General features: G+C 35.3%; 1 protein-coding gene across 2 annotated transcripts in view; it reads right to left on the minus strand.

Moving 5' to 3' along the window:
• AKAP6 (A-kinase anchoring protein 6) overlaps positions 1–21,027 on the minus strand; it is a 259,761-nt gene that overhangs the window by 63,624 nt on the left and 175,110 nt on the right. For both annotated transcript variants that reach the window (XM_032444906.1, XM_032444905.1), the window contains exons 9-10: positions 20,577–20,725; positions 14,391–14,511 (exon numbers count right to left, since the gene is read on the minus strand). In XM_032444906.1, coding sequence (XP_032300797.1) covers positions 14,391–14,511; positions 20,577–20,725 — 270 coding nt within the window. The remainder of the gene's footprint in view (positions 1–14,390; positions 14,512–20,576; positions 20,726–21,027) is intronic.

Genomic DNA, 21,027 nt, shown 5'->3' on the forward strand with positions numbered 1-21,027 from the left:
GATCACAGCAATAGGAAATATCAGGACACAAGACAAATTCAGGACATTTTGAATGTATTTCAGTTGTAGTAAACAAAGGTTAGAGTACTCTTACGAACTTTCCTCTTTCTGCCATTTTCTCAAGACATTCTAGTCCTGTTTTTCTAGTCAACTTATCCTGGTAACCATGCATGCTATGATAGCTGTATGGCAGTTCAAATACAAATTGAAAAGGTCTGTGCCCATTAAGACAAGCTATATGCTTATAGCAATGTATCTCTGTCTTAAGTTTTAACTGCTGTCTTCCCAGTTCATAGATCTTTGCTATACCATGCTGAATTTGCAGGGAATTTGGAAATTCCAAATGATGATAGAAAAATTAAAGAAAAAGAATGAGAATAAGCTGAGGAGGGAAAAAGCATACTGCATATGCTATGAATTTCAGATATTTGTAAGGAATAAGTTCTACTGAGAATATCTGAAAAAAAATAAGTGACCGTGACTTTCATGGTGACAGAAAAATAATGAATTGCAACTTCAGTGATAGAAATAAAGTAGTTTTACTCAATCTTGTGCTTCTCATGTTAACATTTTATAATTACTAACAAAAATAAAAAGTCTACCTTGTTGAATACTTTATAACCCTAATAGTACTAGGTTACTATTTCAAATCTCTATCTATATCAGATATGTCAGGTGACTTAACACCAACTACATTAATTATGTTAACATATAATATGTTGCTACAGAACTTAAATTCAAATAAACTAAGTAACAAATATATATTTCAGAACAGGCTATAGAGCTTTTGTACATGAAGAGACTATACTAGCACTAAATTTACCCTATTAAAAGTAATTTTTCCAGTTCATTGGTGATTGCCACTTGGTTCTGATATTTGAAGAACTGCTATTGCGTTGATTTAATTCCTTGCCTCTTCAATAAAGTGTGGAAGAAATGGCAGAGGAAGGAGTTCACTGACCATTGGTAAGGCTATTAGGTACTTTAGAAAATGTTTGAATATTTACGCCATGTAAAAATCTTTAAGGACATTCTATATTTCTGCTAATTTTGCAATCTTAAATAGTTCTGAAAAAGTCTCACTAATATGAATACATTTACATTTGATTGGTACAGCATAAAAAAAAGACCAAGGTAAAATTACAAATGTCACACCTGCATTCACATAACAACACTGTCTAACAATAGAATTTTTAATAAATATTATTGTATGCCCTTCCCAAAACAAGAGTCCAGGCATACATTGAACAATACAGTGTAGCAGGCCACCTGGTGGTCAGAGACGCTAATTATCCATATAAAACAAAATTAGAAGACCACGCAAAGGAAAGACAGACATGAAATAAAGTAAAAATTTCCAGTAAAGTCTACTGGAAATAAAATAAGGATATATGAACGAGAGTTTTTTCTTTGCTTTATCTTAGATTTTCAGGGAGTGGTCATTGCACGAGACAAGATACCAAGGTTGGTTGGCAAATGTTTCATGTGCTAAAGATCCACAGCAGCTAAATTCCTAGACTTCCTCCACGTCACTTTATAGAATAAGGTTCCATAGCAGCCTACCCCACTATATCTGTCAGTTCTCTAGATGAGACCTACAAGTGCTTTCCAGGAGCTTCCCTGGGAAGTTTAATCACACGGTACACAAATACATGTTGGCCAGCCCATTTCTTTAAAGGACACAGGAACTGAGATGCCTGTGCACACATATTTGGGTCAAAATATCTTAACATTCATATAAAAGAGTGACAACAGGTACCAGTACAAATAATTGTTGATACTGTACGTTCAGACCTACAAAAGAAGTTGATATGAAATGTAAGGCAGCTGCTGGCTACTGACAAGTAGGTGAGACTTTTGAACAGATACGTTTAGGTCAAAACTTTGGAAAGATCCTCAGCTGTTGAATGATCTGACAACTAAGGATCATAAAATGGGAGACTGCATGGTCAGGAGATTTAATTGATCAAAATCTGCTATATCACTAGGATAGCAAATTCTGGACCTGACAGATTAAGTCAATCAAGATAGACTAAATAGCTACACAAAGAATTAAAATAAAAGATGCAGCAACCTCCAAAGAACCTGTAAATGAAGCGTATTTTTCAGGAGATAATAATTTAGAACCCACTAGAAAACAATGCAGCATACATGTGTTCTGGGCTATTTTTAGCCTTAAAGAACCATATATATTAATATTGAAGACCTTTCTTGGAAGCCTTTTCTCCACAGTGAATTTAGAAACAAATTGCATGCATGATCCAAACTGTCTAACCTGATTTTAATCAAACCAAATGTCTAAAACATCAGATCTGCCATTGCTGTAGCTCTGCATGCTGGGAGGTAATCCAGACAGTGAAGAAATGTTCTGAACATATAAAAGCACCTATGAGCATAATAGCCTTCTTGAAACACATTCTGTTTATCCAGAATGCTAGAGAAGAAACAGCAAATAATCTGTTACTTTTGTTTGCTGCTTTGCAATTGAAATCAAAGTTTGTACAGATATGTGGCTACTGGTGTGTAGAATTCTTATAAAACAACTACTGTAAACTTTAAGTGATGATGTCCTCTCATTTCAGGGGTTCTTTATTGACTGACTACATTTATCAACTGGCCTCATCATGATTTAATTGCACATCTGCAGTGCTTGGTTGCATCTTTCCAGTCTAATTTTGATCCTTATCAGTGTTGCACTGCAGCTGGCTCCACAATCCAGCTGGTATCAAATTAGTCATTGATCTAATAGCATAGTTGCAAATATAGCAATTGAATGCCTGGCAGCCTTCTGCGTTGCCAGAACACTAAGAATCTTCAGATCTGCTTAAGTTACATTACAGATATCTTCATTAAAACCTTAAATTCTTAATGGTTTCAGCCACTATACATTTAACTCCAAAAATATCTACAATACTTAATCTGCCTACATGTTCTTTCTTCAAGAACATTTTTTCTTTATACTTTGTATGTTGCCTGCCACACTGCATATGTTGCACTAAAACATGCATCTTTTCTGATGATCTGAACCTGCTTCACAAGTTCTTTTGACTTAAGTCTGTGTATGTTCTGTTTGTCTTTTGGCACTTCTCTGGGTTTTTGAGGCACTATACGTGCTAAACTTGCTTTACATTTAAATCTTCCCCCTGGATGGTGCTGGGGAAGAGATACAATTAAGAAATGTTTTATGTTTCCAGTTACACATGGGCGCTCTAGCTCCTAGCACCATACCATATTCCATTTTCTGTTTCTGCTATTGGTTAAGAAAGCCCTTCTATAGTTTTATGTTTACTTTTTGTGTCATTCTGATCAATCTTAAGTCACTGTTTCTATTTCCTCGAAGCAGAACTCTTTTAATCTGGAATACCACTTTTCTGGTTGCTCAAAATCACTGTAAGAGTTGATATTCATAGATAGTACCTTCCTATCTATGGTAACTGTTGTCTTAGATATCATATGCTATATTAGGAAAATAAGAGAAAAGGACTAGACTGAAACTGGGTCCTTATTTAACTCTTAAGACTCTTAAGATTTGGTGGGCTTAGGGGGCCCAGGCCAGCAGTTTTCATGTGCATTGACACCTGCAGTGTTGTGTTTAATCCTCTGATCATGCTAAATGAGTTACCAATTGCAGTGGGAACATGTGGATTAATGAGGAATTGTTTGACCATATTCACAAAACAATCATTCTTATGTTTAATAAAACTGAACAAAACAAATACCTTCAAGTCTTTCTAATTTCAGTAAGGCACCTTGTGAATTTCAATCTCTGCTTAGCCAGGAAACTAACTACAATTAGACTATAGAGCCATTAATGTGATAAGGAAGAGTGGGCAGAAAGGCCCAGCAGACAGAAGCAAAGGAGAAAGTGAGGCAATTTTCTCATGTTTTTATCCTCTCTTCCCCTCATCTATAATTTTTTTTAAAAGTTTCTCATTACTGGCAGTCTGGCATTAACACCTCACACATTCTACTAGACAGCAAACAAAAAACAATGCTCAAAACATAATTTAAGATTAAATCAGTTAGAAGTTATACATTTCTTTTTCTTTTGTCTAAGGCAAAGCAATAAGTAACTACCACATATTTTTAAGAAAGAATGCTTTTCTGGTTGTTTTTATTTTTGTTTCTTTTTTGTTTGTTTGGGTTTTTTGTTTGTTTGGTTGGGTTTTTTTTGGGGGGGGTGGGGGGTGGAGGGAGAGGGGGCGGAGGGAGGAGGAGGAGAGGGAGAGAAAGGGGAGCTGTGCTAATATGTGGGAAAAAAAAAGGCAAAATTCTTCTGCACTCACAGTATGATGTGACTATTGACTTGATGGAGAAGAAAGAAACCTAACTTTATCAAGATACACTTGATAAAAACTCAAAACAAAACAATAGAGATAGATGAACTTTCTATAAGTTCATCTGCATAGTGGATCATGGGACTAACTACTTCTCATATCTGATGGTCTTTACTTGACCTCTCCACACACGCTAAGAATCTAAGAGGTCTCAGGAATTATTGTTCTTCCTCTCTTCTAGCAAACACATAGTCTTCTTTGACGATAGCCAGGAAAAACCCTGTATGTCTGTCTCAATAGCTCATTCAAAAAGTGAAACGTTCATCTTTCTAAAGTTACCACCTGAAAATCTCTAACAGAAATCCTTTATCCATCATCTTCCATTTCTAAGCAAAATCAATTGGTACAGCAGAGATGATCAAACTCCAGTGTAATGTCTGTCAAATTCTGGATGCATCACAGCAGGGTTTCAAACTGGAATACTGCACAGATATGACACAATGGTACTAAAAAACCCTCTTTTCATGATAAGGAAGAAAGTCAGTGAGAGGTAATGTTGAGTGAGGCTGATCTTCATAATCTCTTTATACAATCAGTGGAGAGAGATAATAGAGAAAAGGTTTTTCCTGAAACTATCTTAGTGCTTAGCTTAAGCTTCCACCCTGAATTACCCCTTGGAAGAACCTCCATTTCTTAGAGGCTGGACTACTCTAGCAATCTAAATTAGTCTTCACAGATGACCTCTTCTCCCAGTGGATCACTGTACAGGCTATAAGCTATCTCTGCAGTCACTGACATGCTGCTCATCTGCTCTGTGACACACACGGAGAATGTTCTGCACATCTGTAACCACACCCATCATTTTGCAACGATGACTGAAGGGAGCAACTGTTGCATTCCCCCAGAAGCATCTCTCAATTGAGACAAATTTTAATATTTACAGCTCATCTGCTATCTTATGACAACTGTGTTTTCTGCAATTCTAAAATGTCAGCATCCTCAAAAGGCCAGTTATATCCCACTGGCCTTGGGAGCTGGGTGGAATCAACCCTAAGCCCAATACAACTACAACTGCAACAGCTATGGATGAAATTATGTATAATGATTGCTTATTTTACCTTGATAGAAAGAGAAGGTAGCACAAAATATTGTAGATATTTTTAGTAAAATACATTAAAAAAAAATCATGTAATTATAAACTTGTAAAAAAGTTTTTAAATATTACAAATAAATAAAAGAACTTTGTATAAAATACATAAAGAGAATACCTACCTTATGTACATTTTTATAAGTGCGAAAAATAAAACAAAAAGAGATTGTAAGCTGGTACAGCTCACTGTAGCATAATTTTTATGATTTTGATATGTATGAATCAAAGGTACTGCAACTTCAAGTTAACTAAGATTTAGTGAATTTGGGTTTCACCTAGAAAACCTTGGTAAGGTTTTGTACGGTCATTTGAGTTTTGTTGTTTTTTTTTTTAAATAAATACTACAGTATCAGTTACTTATGACATATACTCATGAGGAGAAATGGGGAAATAAAAAATATTTCCTGTATTGCATTTATGAAGAAAAATATCATGGATAAAACATAAACCCTATGACTTCAGAAAATACATTTTATGCTGCAGAATTACGTGGGGAAAAAAATATGAAAATTAATTAAAACTTGGCAAGTAACATAAGAAATAGGATAACACTATTGTCCCTTATATTTTCACTGTCATCCAAAGCACTAGCAAGTTTTTTTTTCATCTGTATTGCAGTAAAAAAGTCCAATCCACCAAGTTGCTAAAAAAAGATTAACCCGTTCACATATACCACCAAGAATTATACTGTTATTGTCCTAATTTTGTCTTACTTTAACATATTATTTACTGTGCTTTCCAGCATGAATATTATGGGCCACCAAAGGAGACCAGTAGAAGGTACTTTTAGGACAGACTCCTGCACACATGTCACACAGAAGGCAGCTCTTTACCATGCAGAGTTTGGTCTGAGAAACCACTTGAGGTAGTGTACACTACAGACTTCTCTACTTTGACCTAAGGTCAGGATTGCTTGATAGCCTCAAAGAAGGAAAATTGCTGGGGAATGCTGTAAGATTCACTGTTCTTTGACTCAACTGAGACATTTTTATGTTACATACTTGTTGTATATGCTTAATTGGTAGTACATGATTTTGGAACCCAGAACAACAGCAGTGAAATGCTGACTAAAGCAGCAGAGTTAGATACAGTGTAATAAAGATAAATCAGTCCTAGCTTCTTCAGACTTTCTTACAGACATCCAATCTCTTTATCTGTCATTAAACAAAACAAAAACAAAAAAACAAAACAAAAAACCAAACAAAAAACAAAAACAAAAACTAAAGTGAACTAAAATACTCAATGAACAGAAAATGGTTTGGGAAAATATACTGCTGGACACAGACAGTCAAACCACCACTGCAGAGTGTGCAAGACTGTTACTTCAAAACTGAATCTTTCATAATGCTTTAAGGTCCCAATGTTTGTGACCTTATCCTACCATTTTATACCAGCAAGGGCACAAAGACAGAGCATGTGGAGTTGACTAAGATGCTTGACGTGATGACTATAAATTGTCCACATTTTGCAGCTGTAGTAAGGAATGGTGATGACAGCTATGTGGTACACATTTACTTTTGTTTGAAATCAAATGCCTCTTTCATTCTAGACACACTGCTTTAATCTCCCAAAAGCTGTGCTGGCTTTTGCTACAAGCTTAGTAAATACTGCTTTGCTACAATGTGAAGTTCATCTTCAATGTCATGCTGGGAAGAAAAAGGAGAAACTCACTTATTCTTGGGAAATGTGTGAAGACACTTTTTTTTTTTTTTTTTTTTTTGAAACACGGGAAGTCTTCTCTAGAAGTTGTAACATCTTTAAAAATGTATGTTTACATTTGAAATGTATTAGGGAAGCAACCAAGAAGATGTAAAAATATTTTTCTTATTCCTTCTTCACTTATGCTTCAAGCGTAATTTGTAATTCTGTTGGCATGATAATTAGTGTTTTCCTGTTGTAATTATACAATATATTAAAACCTAAAATTTGTCTATTTTAAGGAAGATTTTTTTGCCAACCTTATATTCATTTGCTACTATTGAAAATATAGAACTTTCCAGAGGTGGAAGGAATTCATTTGTATTTTGAAGTTAAACACATTGATCATTGAAAAATTAGCTGGTTGTTATGGTATACATCACAGAGAAGTTTTCACTTCAGTGCAATTGAAAATAATTGGGTAGAAAATGTTAACCAACTCCCTACCATAAAAGACTAAGAAGCCCCGTTGTGTCAGATCCTTTAGCTGAAGCTCATATAGGAGACAAACTTTTATTACTGCATGGGGTGTCTGGGACAGATACTTCCAAGATCTCTCACATAAAACAGCTGATTTTCCTACCTAGTGTGGAAAGTAATAGAGGTTTTTAATCTGTTGGAAAAATTAAAAATAAAAATCCCGTGTAGTACATGGAAACTACAGAACTTAATGAAGACAGTGACTGAACTTAGAGTTTACTGAAAAATTCAGTGAAGTTATTTTACTCTATGTGACAGTTAAAAACATACTACAGTGTCAAAAGCAAATGATAGCTGACACTGATGCAAATGTCACTACACATATGAAGACACAAGTACATGCTCTAATTTACTATAACTACTGAGTATCTTAATACATACAACTTAGTGGAATAATCTCTTTTTTTTGTTTTTTTAAATTACATAAGTTTAATCAGATAAAAGCTTTCACTTTGGGGTTTAATTTGGGACATGATTTGCTAACATTAAAGATGTATTTTGAAATGGTGGTGATTTTTGCAAGCGAGCCTAAAAAAATTATTAGCCAACTATAATAACTATTCTGATTGCAATTAAAACCAAACCACACACACCAACTAAAAGAATCAAAACACCACCACCACCAACAACAAAAAAAATAACAACACAAAAAAACCAACACCTTCCCAAATGGCTCAACACACCTAAGCGCTATCTGCAATCATTTAGATTTTACCATCACGGTTATTACTTATTATCAGGCTGCACAATGAGATATTGATTACTTTTAACCTTTAGATCCACGAATTCAAGAAAAGTCAAGGCGGCAGCAGAGTCTACTTTGCCTGTCTAGTAAACTCATGGCCTTCAGTGGAATTCTAATGATCCTTAGTGGCAAGGCAAATCTAAAATTAGTTTATTCTCTTGGCTCATACAGAAATGATGACACACCTAAAAGTACTGCATGCATAGTAGATTTGTAGTTACTACCTACAAGGGGCTTAATCCTGCAGTGTGCTGAGAGTTTCTTTGCAGTACCTGCCACCATCTTCTTTCACTAACAACTTCAGCAGCCCTGTGCACCACTGACACATTACTAGAGAAAAGGCTGTCTGGACCCTGCAGAATATCATTGTAGGAGCAAAAAAATCTTCACATTCTCTCACTTATAACCAATCCCCTAAGCATATTGCCCAAATATATCACTCTTCAGGCTGTTAATCTTTTAATAAGTTTTCTTTATATAGAAAATCTGCTTGAAATAAAGACCGAACTACAATGCAACTTCAGTAGGTATGCAGGACTCATTTTAAATGGAACAAAGTAATCCAATTAAACTAATCTGTTTTACAAGTTAAAATGATACGAAGCACACAAATTGATACTTCTAGGCTGCTGCTATTTGAGCCCTCTTTCTATTGCAGCATTTGGAACTGCTTCACACATTTGTATCCTCTGCCTGGAGAAAACTCAGTCCTCCGGTTCAGGAGAATTACAGGCAAGAGAAACATACAACTGTTATGTGTTAGATTAATTTGCAGAACACTTGGCATTATTATTGCCAAGTAGTCAAATTGTTCCAAGTTGTTCCGGAAGGTTGTTATTAATAGTATGTTTTCTGAGGAAAGTTCTGTCTACTTTTGGAACTGCATTTCTGTTGCCAAGGAAACTCCTTTAAGCACAGCATTCGAGGAGCACACTGCTGCTTTTGTTTGCCAGTATCCTATTCATATCATCTAAGTAAGCACTTTACATACTTAGGCCTCTAGTTTCAGACGTGGAAGTTTCTCAGTATTTATATTATGGCGTTAAATATAGTTTTTTCTTCATGTTAAACTCAGGGACTCTTGCAAGATTAGTTTAACAGTTGCTTTAAAGGGCTTTTTTTTTTTTTTTTTTTTTCACAAGTTTTCAATAAATTAGTTTTAATTTGAATAATAGCTCCATAGGTTATAGCACTAGTCTTTAAGTGTTAATTATCTTTTCACTTTGAAATTAATGTAGTCATTTCCTACTGACTCCTCTACACCATTATTGAAGTGCTGAGGAAAACATGTCATTGAGTTCCGAGCCAGAACTGTTGTGATTAATCCTGGTCACATGGCCAATCTCTGCCAAAAGGAGATCACTGAAAAAAGGTGACAAAGACAGTGATTTCCTGTCAGCAAAGAGTACGACAGGGCTGTCTAGAAGTGATGCAAATGAGGGAAACTTTCAGCAGGGTTTGTTTGATCCACTCGGGCTGCCCAGGCCGCGCCAGGAGGGCGGCCAGTGGAGCAGCAGCACACCCAGAGGAAGCAGCAGCACCTTACGCAGTTTTCAACATGTTTTGAAGCGTATCCTTAGCTTTTGATGTGCGTTCTAATGTGATTTAAACCAGGGGTCTGCTTGCCGCAAAATAAGCAGTTTTGCAGTTAGCCTGCCCGAATGCCATACCAACAGCACCTTTTCACAATCTCTGAGCTACTACATAGGGTTTTCTTCCTGCTCTCATGCCCACATTTTCTGAGGACTTATAAGTGCAGATCTTACACAGCACATGCAGTTTGTATTATAAACAACATCCATCCTTGTAACCAAAATGAAAAATACAATTTCTTTTATTTGATATTTTTAAATGTTTAGTTAATTTTATTCTGAACATACGAACAGTCTGAACAATCATACTGTACTTATTTAAATGGGGTTTTAATCTAACACAATTAAGTTTTGCAATTAATCTTCTGAGGGAAATGGAAAGAATTATCATTAACTTTTCTGCCTANCATTTCTAATCTCCCCAGTTCCAGTAAATACCGATTTGCTTCATTTTTGAACACTCAAGGTGCAGAATTACTCAAGTTCTCACTAAAGGGCTAATTAGCAGAGTTTAAATTCTTTGGGTTTGATCCTTTGGTAACGGCATATGAATGCAGCTGAAGTTAACGCAAGTTGTGTGTACTTAGAGCTTATGAGATCAGGATTACATGTAGTAGATTAAAATGAAATAAACATGATACATTAGGCATTAAACTGAGTTGTTACTGCAGTACAAAGAAGTGAGAGTAAAGCAAAAAAAATTAAAAAGGAATGTTTCTTTCAATTTTTTTTTACCAGTTAATAGATATGGTATTAGGGGACAGATAAACTCTCAGCTGTGTGTTCTGTGACTGCCATTCCATCACACACCAGTTAATTTTCAAAATCATTAGTTTAAGAGTGAAAAGCTGAAATCATTTAGAGCTGCAGGGGAACACTGGGAAGAAATTGAAGGAAGAATAGTTTTCTATTTTTGCTTGTCTTTGCACTAAAGTCTAGGAAATGTGGGGAAGTCAGAATACATATTCAGAGTTTTAAAAAAAAAAAAAAAAAAAAAAAGGAATGGCTGTTCTGCTTTTCTTATATTAAGGCCACAATAAAACCTGGTTAAAGAGATAATAAGGATCCTAATAAAAAAACCATGAACCTCCCAGAATATTACAAAACAAAATTAAGCAGAGAGTTAACTTAAATCTCTATTAAATCTGAAAATAGACTACTGGAAAAATAGTCTAACCGTAAAAATGTATTTTATTTTCCTATATGCAATTTTAGCATTAATGTGTTATGTTAAGTGGCTTTAATGTATGCATTTCTCTTCTGATTTACCCGTGTTACTGCTGTTCCATTCCATTCATACACATCCTAGGGGCAATGATCAATGTTGGTAACAGTGGTACCACAGCCAGGTCCCTGCTATGGGTAGTTTGCTAAGCTGGCTTATAGGTGCAATTACTTATCAGCTCAATAACTAAGAAGACAGATCTGTGGGTTTAAAAGAATAGGAAAAAAAAAATGCAGGGAGTTCAATTAGAAAGTTCATATTTGAAAATGTAACTGGTAAGGATGACAAAAGCAAGACCTGTGTTTTCACGACACCTCACACCTCTAAGGAATTCTAATAATAAAATGACCTGAATATCTTTTTACAGATTTCATATGGAGTAGAATGGCTCTGTTCACAGTGAAGAGAACAGTAAGCAGTGCAGGTGACCAATGGCTTTGAGCTCTAGATCATCCACCAGCTTGGACAAAACTTTAAAAAAACCAAACAAAGCAAGAGTATCACATCTGATACTGGGCACTTAAAAAAACCCGAAAAAACTATTAATGGCATTTATTCTGTTAATTTCAGAAGTTAAGGATGATAAAGTCCTACTGATTTATCTCATCTTTTGCTAGTATAGATTTTTTAATTATTATTATTTATTTCTCATCTACTTTTAAAGGTCTGAAGTTTCAACATTTCTTTGGGAGGTGGTTATTTGGTGCGTTTTTGTTGTTATTGTTTTTTGTTTGTTTGTTTGTTTTCTTTTGAAAGGCTAATAGATCTTAATGCTATTCACTCAAGCTTTTTACATTACCTGAAAATACTCATCCTGGTTTATGGACACTTCTCAGCCATCTCTTAACCAAACTGAAAATTTCTAATTGTTTAACTATTTCCTTTTGTTCCTTACCAATTTGCTTTCTGCTTTCACTATGAAGGTACATTCAGAGAATATTTCCTGTTAAGAGGATAAGCAGTCTGTTTCTTTCTACCCTTCTTCAAGAGGTTTTGTAGTGGTCAGTACTTTTGAGAAAGGGGCTGTATTGCTGAGCAGATGCCCTTGCTGGGGAAAGTGCAAGTAAGTTGACTCTGCACAGGAAGCAGTGCTGGTGTGCATGCTGTTCAAGTTACAGTTATTGTCTAATAAACTCCCTGCTTTTGGAAGTATCACATGTATCATAAGACAGAATTTGGTAATAATAAAAGATGAATACTCCCCATCTTGAATAAACAGTATTTCTCATTTTGCCTTCACCCTCTACTGCCAGGGAATTTATAAATTACTGTCCTCTTCTCACTACGTGTTTATCACCTTCTGACTGTCTAAAATTATTTTTAATGGCTACATTTAGATATCAGAATGGAAGGCATACTAAACAGCACCTAAAATACTTGTGCTGTATAAGCACTTTGGCTTTTTCATATTTATGAACTTACTTTCTTCCTAAAATGTTATTTATAATTATTATTTTAATTTAAGTATACTACTAAGACTTATAGCTAGATTAGACACGTACATACTCATAGAATCACGGAATCACAGAATTATCAAGGTTGGAAAAGACCTAAAAGATCATCCAGTCCAACCATCACCAATACTTCCCAGTTAAATCATATCCCTCAACACAACATCCAAACGTTTCTTGAACACTCCCATGGTTGGTGACTCCACCGCCTCCCTGGGCAGTGCATTCCAATGCCTGACTATCCTTTCAGAGAAGTAATATTTCCTGATGTCCAGCCTGAATCTCCCCTGCCGCAGCTTGGAACCATTGCCTCTAGTTCTATCACTGTCTACATGAGAGACATCATCTTATAAGAACAGACACTGCCAAAACACACTGTGCTAGACTTGCAAAAAGTTTATATCCACTTCTGAAATTGTTTATTTCTAAACTTACGTTGCTTATTTCTAAACTTCTCAAATTATTTCTGAGCTTGTGAACAAGAACCGTCCGTGCAACTTATTCTGCTTAAGTATTTGGAAAGACAGGAAAAATTAGTGAAACGTTAGCAAAAATAAATGATTGACCAAGAAATAGAGACTACTGAATTAAACTCACTTGCAGAGTAAAATAGTCCATATATCTGAACCATTCCTAAACATATCTTAATCCTTTTTCATAGGGTATTTTAAATAAAAGGACTAAAATTAGAGAGAATAAAATGCAAGAAGACCATCAAGAAAATAGGAAACCAAAGCTGGAAAAACTAAATTATGTTTAATAAATTATCAAATCATACTATCATAAAAGAAAGAAAACAACTTCTATTTGACCTTGAATGTACCATTTATTCAAAAAGAAATCTAAAAAAAAGCTAGAGGGTAGTTGTTTCTTGTCATTATACTGTTGCTGATTCTGTGGTTAGTTATTAATTTTATTTTTTATGATTCACAATCTGCTCTTTGAAATATGCCATATGCTCAAAGCAATTCAAGGATGACAACTGTCAGAATTACTTCAATAAAAATTGCCTAAATGAGGAAGATTTACTGCAGCCTGATAACTCTGTCAAAAGCCCCTCCTTTCTTTTCCCCACCACCCCTAGTACCTGTAGACTGTAGCTTCTCTGACACAGAATGAAGCCTGAATCAGTTTTAGGATCAAATCACTCTTTTTGGACAACTTCCTCTAAGTAATCATATCCCCCCCCCCCCCGCCAAAAAAATCTGAAACCTGTATTATCAATATGCAAGTCCAAAATCATTTTGTTGAAATCAAAAGGCCAGTATGATGGCTTAACATGACAACAACTGCTTTATGTATAACTAGTAACAATTAAATTGGAAGAGTCCTGTATTCTGGCAGCAGCAAGCCAAAATCAAGGCAAATTTCCTTCTTCCCAGAAGTGTTCTGAAAGGTGGATGAAAATTCAGCTGAAAGCTCCAATCAAAACACGTTTTGTGAAATGCTACCATTTTATTTTTTTTCCTTCATTTTGTTTCATTCTATTTATTAATGTCATTTCATTTATTTCTATTCATCTTGAAGACAAATCTTTGTCCTTCTATAGAATTACACCAAATAGAATGTGATAAAGGGAACTTTCTTGCAATTATGATGTCGGTGCAGCCTGTCAGCGCACAGGGGATGGAAATGAGGTTGGGGACAGGGAAAGGAATTCTAATAGACACCATGATACATACAATGAACGCGGTGATATCCTGTGAGAGAAAGACTTGTCAAGCTAATCAGATCTTCTATAGCTAGGTAAAGGCAGTAACGGTAACACTAACCTTGTAAAGATGCTGCTGCTGCTCCTCTGACATCATCAGGTCATGGCTGTCCATCACAATGGATTCCATGTCAATCAGCCAATCCCAGAGCTCCTGGTATTCTGAATCAAAGTCCAAAAGGCTGTAGATAAGGAACAAAATGTATTATGCATAAATACAGTGTAGTTGTTAAAATCTTGTATTAGAATAATATATTCTTGAAAACTCATGATGTTCCTAGTTATATTTCTAAAGAGACATTCTGTATTTATACAGAGTTGAGGAAAATGAAAACTGAAATCCAATTTAAGCCAGTGCCATGACCTAAATTCAGTGGCTGATGCCAAATCCTGACAACTATTGGCATACGGCATTTGCTTCAAAGTTTTTGAAATATAAATCCTCCACAGATAATGTTGATTAATGGTTTTTAAAGCGCTGACTTTATATTGAGTAAACTTTGCAATTATCATTCCAATACAACTGATATAAAAATATTATTTTCACAGAAAAATGACTCAATCCACTCAGCCATCCTTCTGCTGTCTATCTGCCTATCTCTGTAAATATCCTACATTTATTTTCATGGATGAGTAGCTAGCATTTCAACTTAAGGCCTTAAGTGCTTGAGTGAATATGGTAAGCCAGTGAGAACTAAGGCCAGATACAGTATTAGACAGGTGTTCCCTACAGACATGTAAGAAACAAAGGTAAGGACAGGAAGTCAAAACAATGAATTCTTGAATAGCCAGCAATCATTAAAATTCAAAGGAGGATCACTACGGTTTTCAACAAAATAAATCATTAGAATAAGGAGCTTAAAAGGATTAATGTGATTCTCCATTGAAAGCTTAGTGAATAAGTAAAGCATAGTTTCTTCTCAAACACCATACTACAAGACAGAAAGTACATGCTAAAAAACTGCACATTTGTCAAAAAGACACCCTTTGGAAAGAGATCTCCAAACATCCAGAACTGGAGTTAACAAAAGCCTTGTCAGTAGTATAAAAAAAAAACAACAAAAAACACACAACGGGCTGATCAAACAATTGCACGTTTCACTGAAGCTGATTTATCCCATTATTGAAAAATGTTTTAGGTTTCTGCATCTTTAGAAATGCTATTAAAACATAAAAATTAGTAGTATTTCAATGAAGAAACAATAAACTAAACATTATTTCTAATGTTATTAATGCTATTGCAGTTTCAGTTAATAATAACTAGGATACCACGTGCATGGTAATTTTGAAAGCTTGTAGAAATAAAGGAAGAGAAAAAAAGAAAGAAAGAAAGAAAGAAAGAAAGAGAGAGAGAGAGAGAGAGAGAGAGAGAGAGAGAGAGAGAGAGAAAGTGGGAGAGGAGAGATGGGAAACTATTTGCCTTCTCTGGTGTTATTTTCAACAATCTGACAATAAAGGAAGCCTTGTATAATGCCCAAGTGTTGATTCCCACTTTTGAAGTTACTCCAGTTTAATCCACTGTACTTAGTGTACTTTTACTCAATAATTTATGAGGTGTATTTGCTTCAAACTACTCATAGTCCTCAGAAAGTAAGCAATGGTGCAATTACAAAGAAGAGCTAGCATACAAAAAAAGCACTATAGTTGAAATATAATAGTTTCATTGGGAGTTCAGGGCTTTTCTTCTCTTTCAGGAGCCATTTCTCTCAAATATCATTCTGAAACTAAAATAAAACTAAATTCTATTTTCAATACTGTATTAGAAGTGATATTGAATCTTTATATCCTCCTCTGAAAAGAGTATAACCATTTTTTACATTTAGTATCTAGTGCTCCTTTAGTCCCCTTCTGTCTTATCCAAGTATTATCCAGTGTCATAAAACTGACAGACATTTATTAAAACATGTGTTTTATCATACAAGAGGCTCAATCTCATTCCATGTAAATTAGTCCTGATTCAGTTGGACTTGGTCCATTTGTATCAGTGAAATATTTGAATTAAGATATGAAACTGACTGAATCAAAGCCTAACATCCAACATTCACGGTCTTCCGATGTCAAAGTGGGGTGGGATGGGCCTTTGGAAACAGCACCAGGAAGTGAACTGGGATTTCAATATAATGTGCAGAACACATGCTGGATCCAAACACCTGCTTTATATCTACTGAACCACATTTTGGTTACAATCCAAATTTGTCTATTTATTGGTATAAGAGAATGAATTGATCTTTTAAATACACACAAAAGCACTTCTTGTTGACCTTTACAGAACCCAAATAAGCACTGTCCTGCTGTTATCTAGTTTGATTTTTAGCTAACGTTCTAAACATCTTAACCCAAAATAAAGACTGAAAGAAACAAGATTCATCCCAAGAAGGGATTTCTTTTTTTCCCCCCATAACTTTAGATCTTTTGCCTCTTTCCCTTTATTTATTTTACAATCAGGAGGGAAAAAAACTTAACTGGGAACACTTGAGCAAACTGTCTACTGCTCTTATTTTCCTGAACCTGAAGATAATGAAATTTAAAGCATCATTAATAATAACAACAACAATAATGATTGACTGCAGTATTTATAATAGTTCTGAAATAATTCTTATGTTTTTCAAATAAAAGCTTTGTTCTGAAAATGAATGTCTTAAATCTAAATGGAAAATATTGTCTACTCTTTAATTACTATCTGGAAAAAAAGATAAATTAAGTTGCTAAAAAGATACTTAAAACATTCTGTAAACATAGTATCAGTGACATGTTAAGATTAAAATGCACCTGTCAGTATTTACGTGGTATATTGAATGTTTCTTACGTGGAGAATAGTTTTCTTTTCATAGGCTTAGCAGATCTTTTTTATATTGCTACAGGCAGAGTGAAGGAAAGCATAACCTCTAAAATACTATGCCAGTGTTACAAACGAAAGCTACAGAAAAGTTTTGTCTAGTAGATAACAACATGAAAGCTTTAATGTTGTCTTTAATGGGTTGTCTTTATATAGGTTTGTTGGTTAATAAGCTAAAATCATTAGCTACATAATAACTGAAATGACATTAAGAAGTATATTTTATCTTGGTAAACAGGAAATCAGATATGCAGAGTTGCACATCTAATCCCTTGAACCCTAAACATATTTCTTAAAATGTGGACATCAATTTATTATTTTGAATGAAAATTCATGAGCACCTCCCTCATGAGAAAACCGACTCGTCTGTGGCATTAATAAATAAAAAGGAATGCGAAGCTATTTCTATTAGCCTTTTTTGCCACATCTAACACAAACGTGAAGTTTGTATTACTTCTTTGATGGCATCATTCACAAAGTATTTCGAAGTACTGTAAACATGCTGGTATTCCTGCCAAAAATATCAGCCAGGCACAAAGTTCTTTCAGGTTTCTGGGTCATCGTTTTTTGGAACTCCTTTACATACATTTTATTAGGCAGATATAAGAAAAATCAATATTCTGACGTTACCATTGTCTCATATTCCATACACACAACCCTCCCTATTGTCATAACAAGTTCTACACTGCAGGAAATCTTGTTGTTTACAGAGTAACAGGCATCATCCTGTTCTGCAGATACTAATTTCTACTACTACTGCAATATCAGTTTAGCTATTTACTGAACAAAATCACTGCCTCACTGTATAAACAATTCTCCATCTACACTAACTCTTTTTCTCCCTGGAGACATACTCCTTTCTCCTGGGCCCAGTGTCCACAACAGACAATGGACAGATACCCTAATTTTCCCAGTTAGTTGAACATCTTCTTGTCTGTAGAGATCTCAGATACCTACCTGCTCATCCTACTACAGAACTAATATTTACAGTTTTTATGCAGTAAGGAAAAGCTGCATAAAATTTATTTTCAAAGCTATGTACTTGTAGCTGGAAGGCATTATCACTGTGTTCAATGCAATGCCTCAGACAAGATCAAATTTAAGCTTTCCATCTGAATTCAGCCCATCAGGTTTTCAATAATGGTTAAATGCATGGCCAGTCTATCTCCCTCACATCCTTTGGCCCTTCAATCTACTGCTGAGTCTATAAGGCCTAAGATGGTCACAAAGGCCCAGAAAGATGGCCACAGCACAGAAAAAGAAAACACCACAAGACCATCATTGCCAGTATTACGCAGGAAATTATGAATACAGACAAAAGCAGCCAAGAGTCTCCCTATCTGCTTTACATGTATGATGTGTAGAGTTACAGACTGGATTTTCTCATGAGGCTTAAAGCTTTCTTTATAGCCTTTATCCTCAAGAAAAGTAACTCTGTTTGTCTTACAGTCTTGTGTCCCACACAGAATTCCAACCTGAAGTCTCGCTCACATTCAACTCCAGCTGCAAAATTAGAAGCTGTTTTTGAACACTTAACCCCCAGTACACATCTATATACATATACATATCAATTCTGAACAAATTATTTTTATAGCTGGCAAAAGCTTCTCTAGCATGTTTGAGAAACTGACAGATTTCTGCATAAGTAATCAAGATCTCAGTAATCCTACATAATTAGCCCACATCAACTTTTCTAAAACAGTCATCTTTCTGTATAATAAGAGGGGATGTTTACAAGACTCATTTATCCTCACAGTTAGTAATGTAATAAAACAGTATTTCCAAGACCTGAACATTGAGTTAGTTAATAACTGTAAAAGGAAGTTACAGGGAGAAAGAGCACCTTGCTCAGTGATATTCCTTTCACACAAAGTTGAAAGTAATAGTTCTACTGAATGTTCTGGTAACCAGAAAACTTGTATCAGGATGAGAATGTACACTAGTCAGTTCTTTTGAACTCCTTTTGCCACATACTATTATGAACTGACAGGGATACCACCCTGCTCTGCTGGGTGAAACACTGGCTGGATGGCTGGGCCCAAAGCATTGTGGTCAGTGGAATTAAATCCAGTTAACCGGTCACAACAGGTGTCCTCTAGGGCTCGGTACTGGGACCACTGCTATTCAACATCTTCATCCTAACCCTGTACTTGGAACTGGTGAGCGCCCACCTCAGGTACGGTATTCAGTTTGGGGCACCTCAATACAGATAGGACACTGAAGTGCTGAAGTAGGTCCAGAGAGGGGCAGCAAAGCTTGTAAAGGTCTTGGAGAATATGCCCTACAAGGAGCAACTAGAGGAACTCAGGCTGTTTAGACTGGGGAAGAGGAGGCTAAGGGAAGACCTTATTACTCTCTTCAAATACCTGAAAGGTGATTGCAGAGAGAGTGGGGTTGGTCTCTTCTCACTGGTGACCAGACAAGGGGAAATAGCCTCAAGTTGTGCCAGGGGAAACTTCAGTTAGATATCAAGGAAAAACCAAAAGGGTTGTTAAGAACTGGAATAGGTTCCCCAAGGAGGTGGTTGAGTAACCATCCCTGAACGTGTTTAAAAACTGTCTGGTTGTGGTGCTCAGGGACATGATTTAACAGAGGGTTGTTAGAGTTAGGGTAGTATGGTTCCATTGCAGTTGAACATGATGATCTTTAAGGTCTTTTCCAACCTAAGCTATATTATGTATTCTATGTCCCTATGTACATTTAGCGTTGCCAGATATGATTTTGTTAAAAAACAAAAAAACAAAAAACAAACAAAAAAACCTCTTATACCAGAGCTACAATAACTTAATTGTGAAAAAGCAAGGGGCAGCCATTCAAGACACCTTTTCTGTGATGAATCTGCCTAAGCTTCTTTGCTCAAATTTCCAAGAAAACAGTTAAACGTGAAAAAGAGTTAGAATTGCTGCTTCCTAGAAGTACAAGACTTGGAATTTTAACTTCAATTACATATATGTTTGTACATATAACATATACATGTTCTACATATATAATGTAAAATATACATATACTTTAGCTCCAAATTCAACTTCCCTAGTCACCAGTATAATAACCATTACAGAGAATTGTCTTACAGTTGTATTAACAAGTTATAAAGACATTCCCTTCTAACATGCTAAGAAATTAAAAGAAATGAAGACATAAAAGGAGAAAATTCTGAAGTCAAAAGGCATTACATTTATTTTTAATTGAAATAATGGATTGCCTCTAGATAATGTTAAGGTAGTTCTATGAACAAACCATGATTTGCGTACATTATGTAGAACAGATACGTTTTTGCATTAATTTTACAAAGTTTTTCACTGCTTCTTGACCTAGGAAGCAAAGTTCAGGTTAACTAGAAGTAAGAAAGAGTATATCATGTAAAAAATACAGATCAGTGAGAATAAAACAACAAAAAGAATAGTTCCCTACCCATTACTTCCCACTGTGTGAACTTTTGACATATCAGCAAACTCTTCCTTTCGCTTGCTGCTACTGTTGTACTGCTCACTGTACAGCTTTAAGGACATCTGTTCAACAGCATCTCTTTGTGCTTCCAGATAGCATAGCTGAACCTCAGCCTAGAGAAAGAAAACAAACAAACCAAAAAAAAAAAAAAAAAGAACATTTTTCTTTAATTCAAAAAGAATGCATTTAAAACATCTACTTTTGCATTGCAAAAAATTTTAACAGAGGAGTTTTCACACCATCATTTTCTCTTAGCACGATAGTCAAAAAGGCTGAGCCAGTGAGTCAGGTAAAAGACCAGTGTATTCTAAAATGCTTAAACTGAAATATTTAAGTAACAGAGGATATTGAAGATATACCATAACATGTATATCCAATCAAATGTTGCATGAGAACATCTACATGTAGATACATA

Source organism: Coturnix japonica, chromosome 5, assembly GCF_001577835.2.
Source record: "Coturnix japonica isolate 7356 chromosome 5, Coturnix japonica 2.1, whole genome shotgun sequence".
Lineage (NCBI taxonomy): Eukaryota > Metazoa > Chordata > Aves > Galliformes > Phasianidae > Coturnix > Coturnix japonica.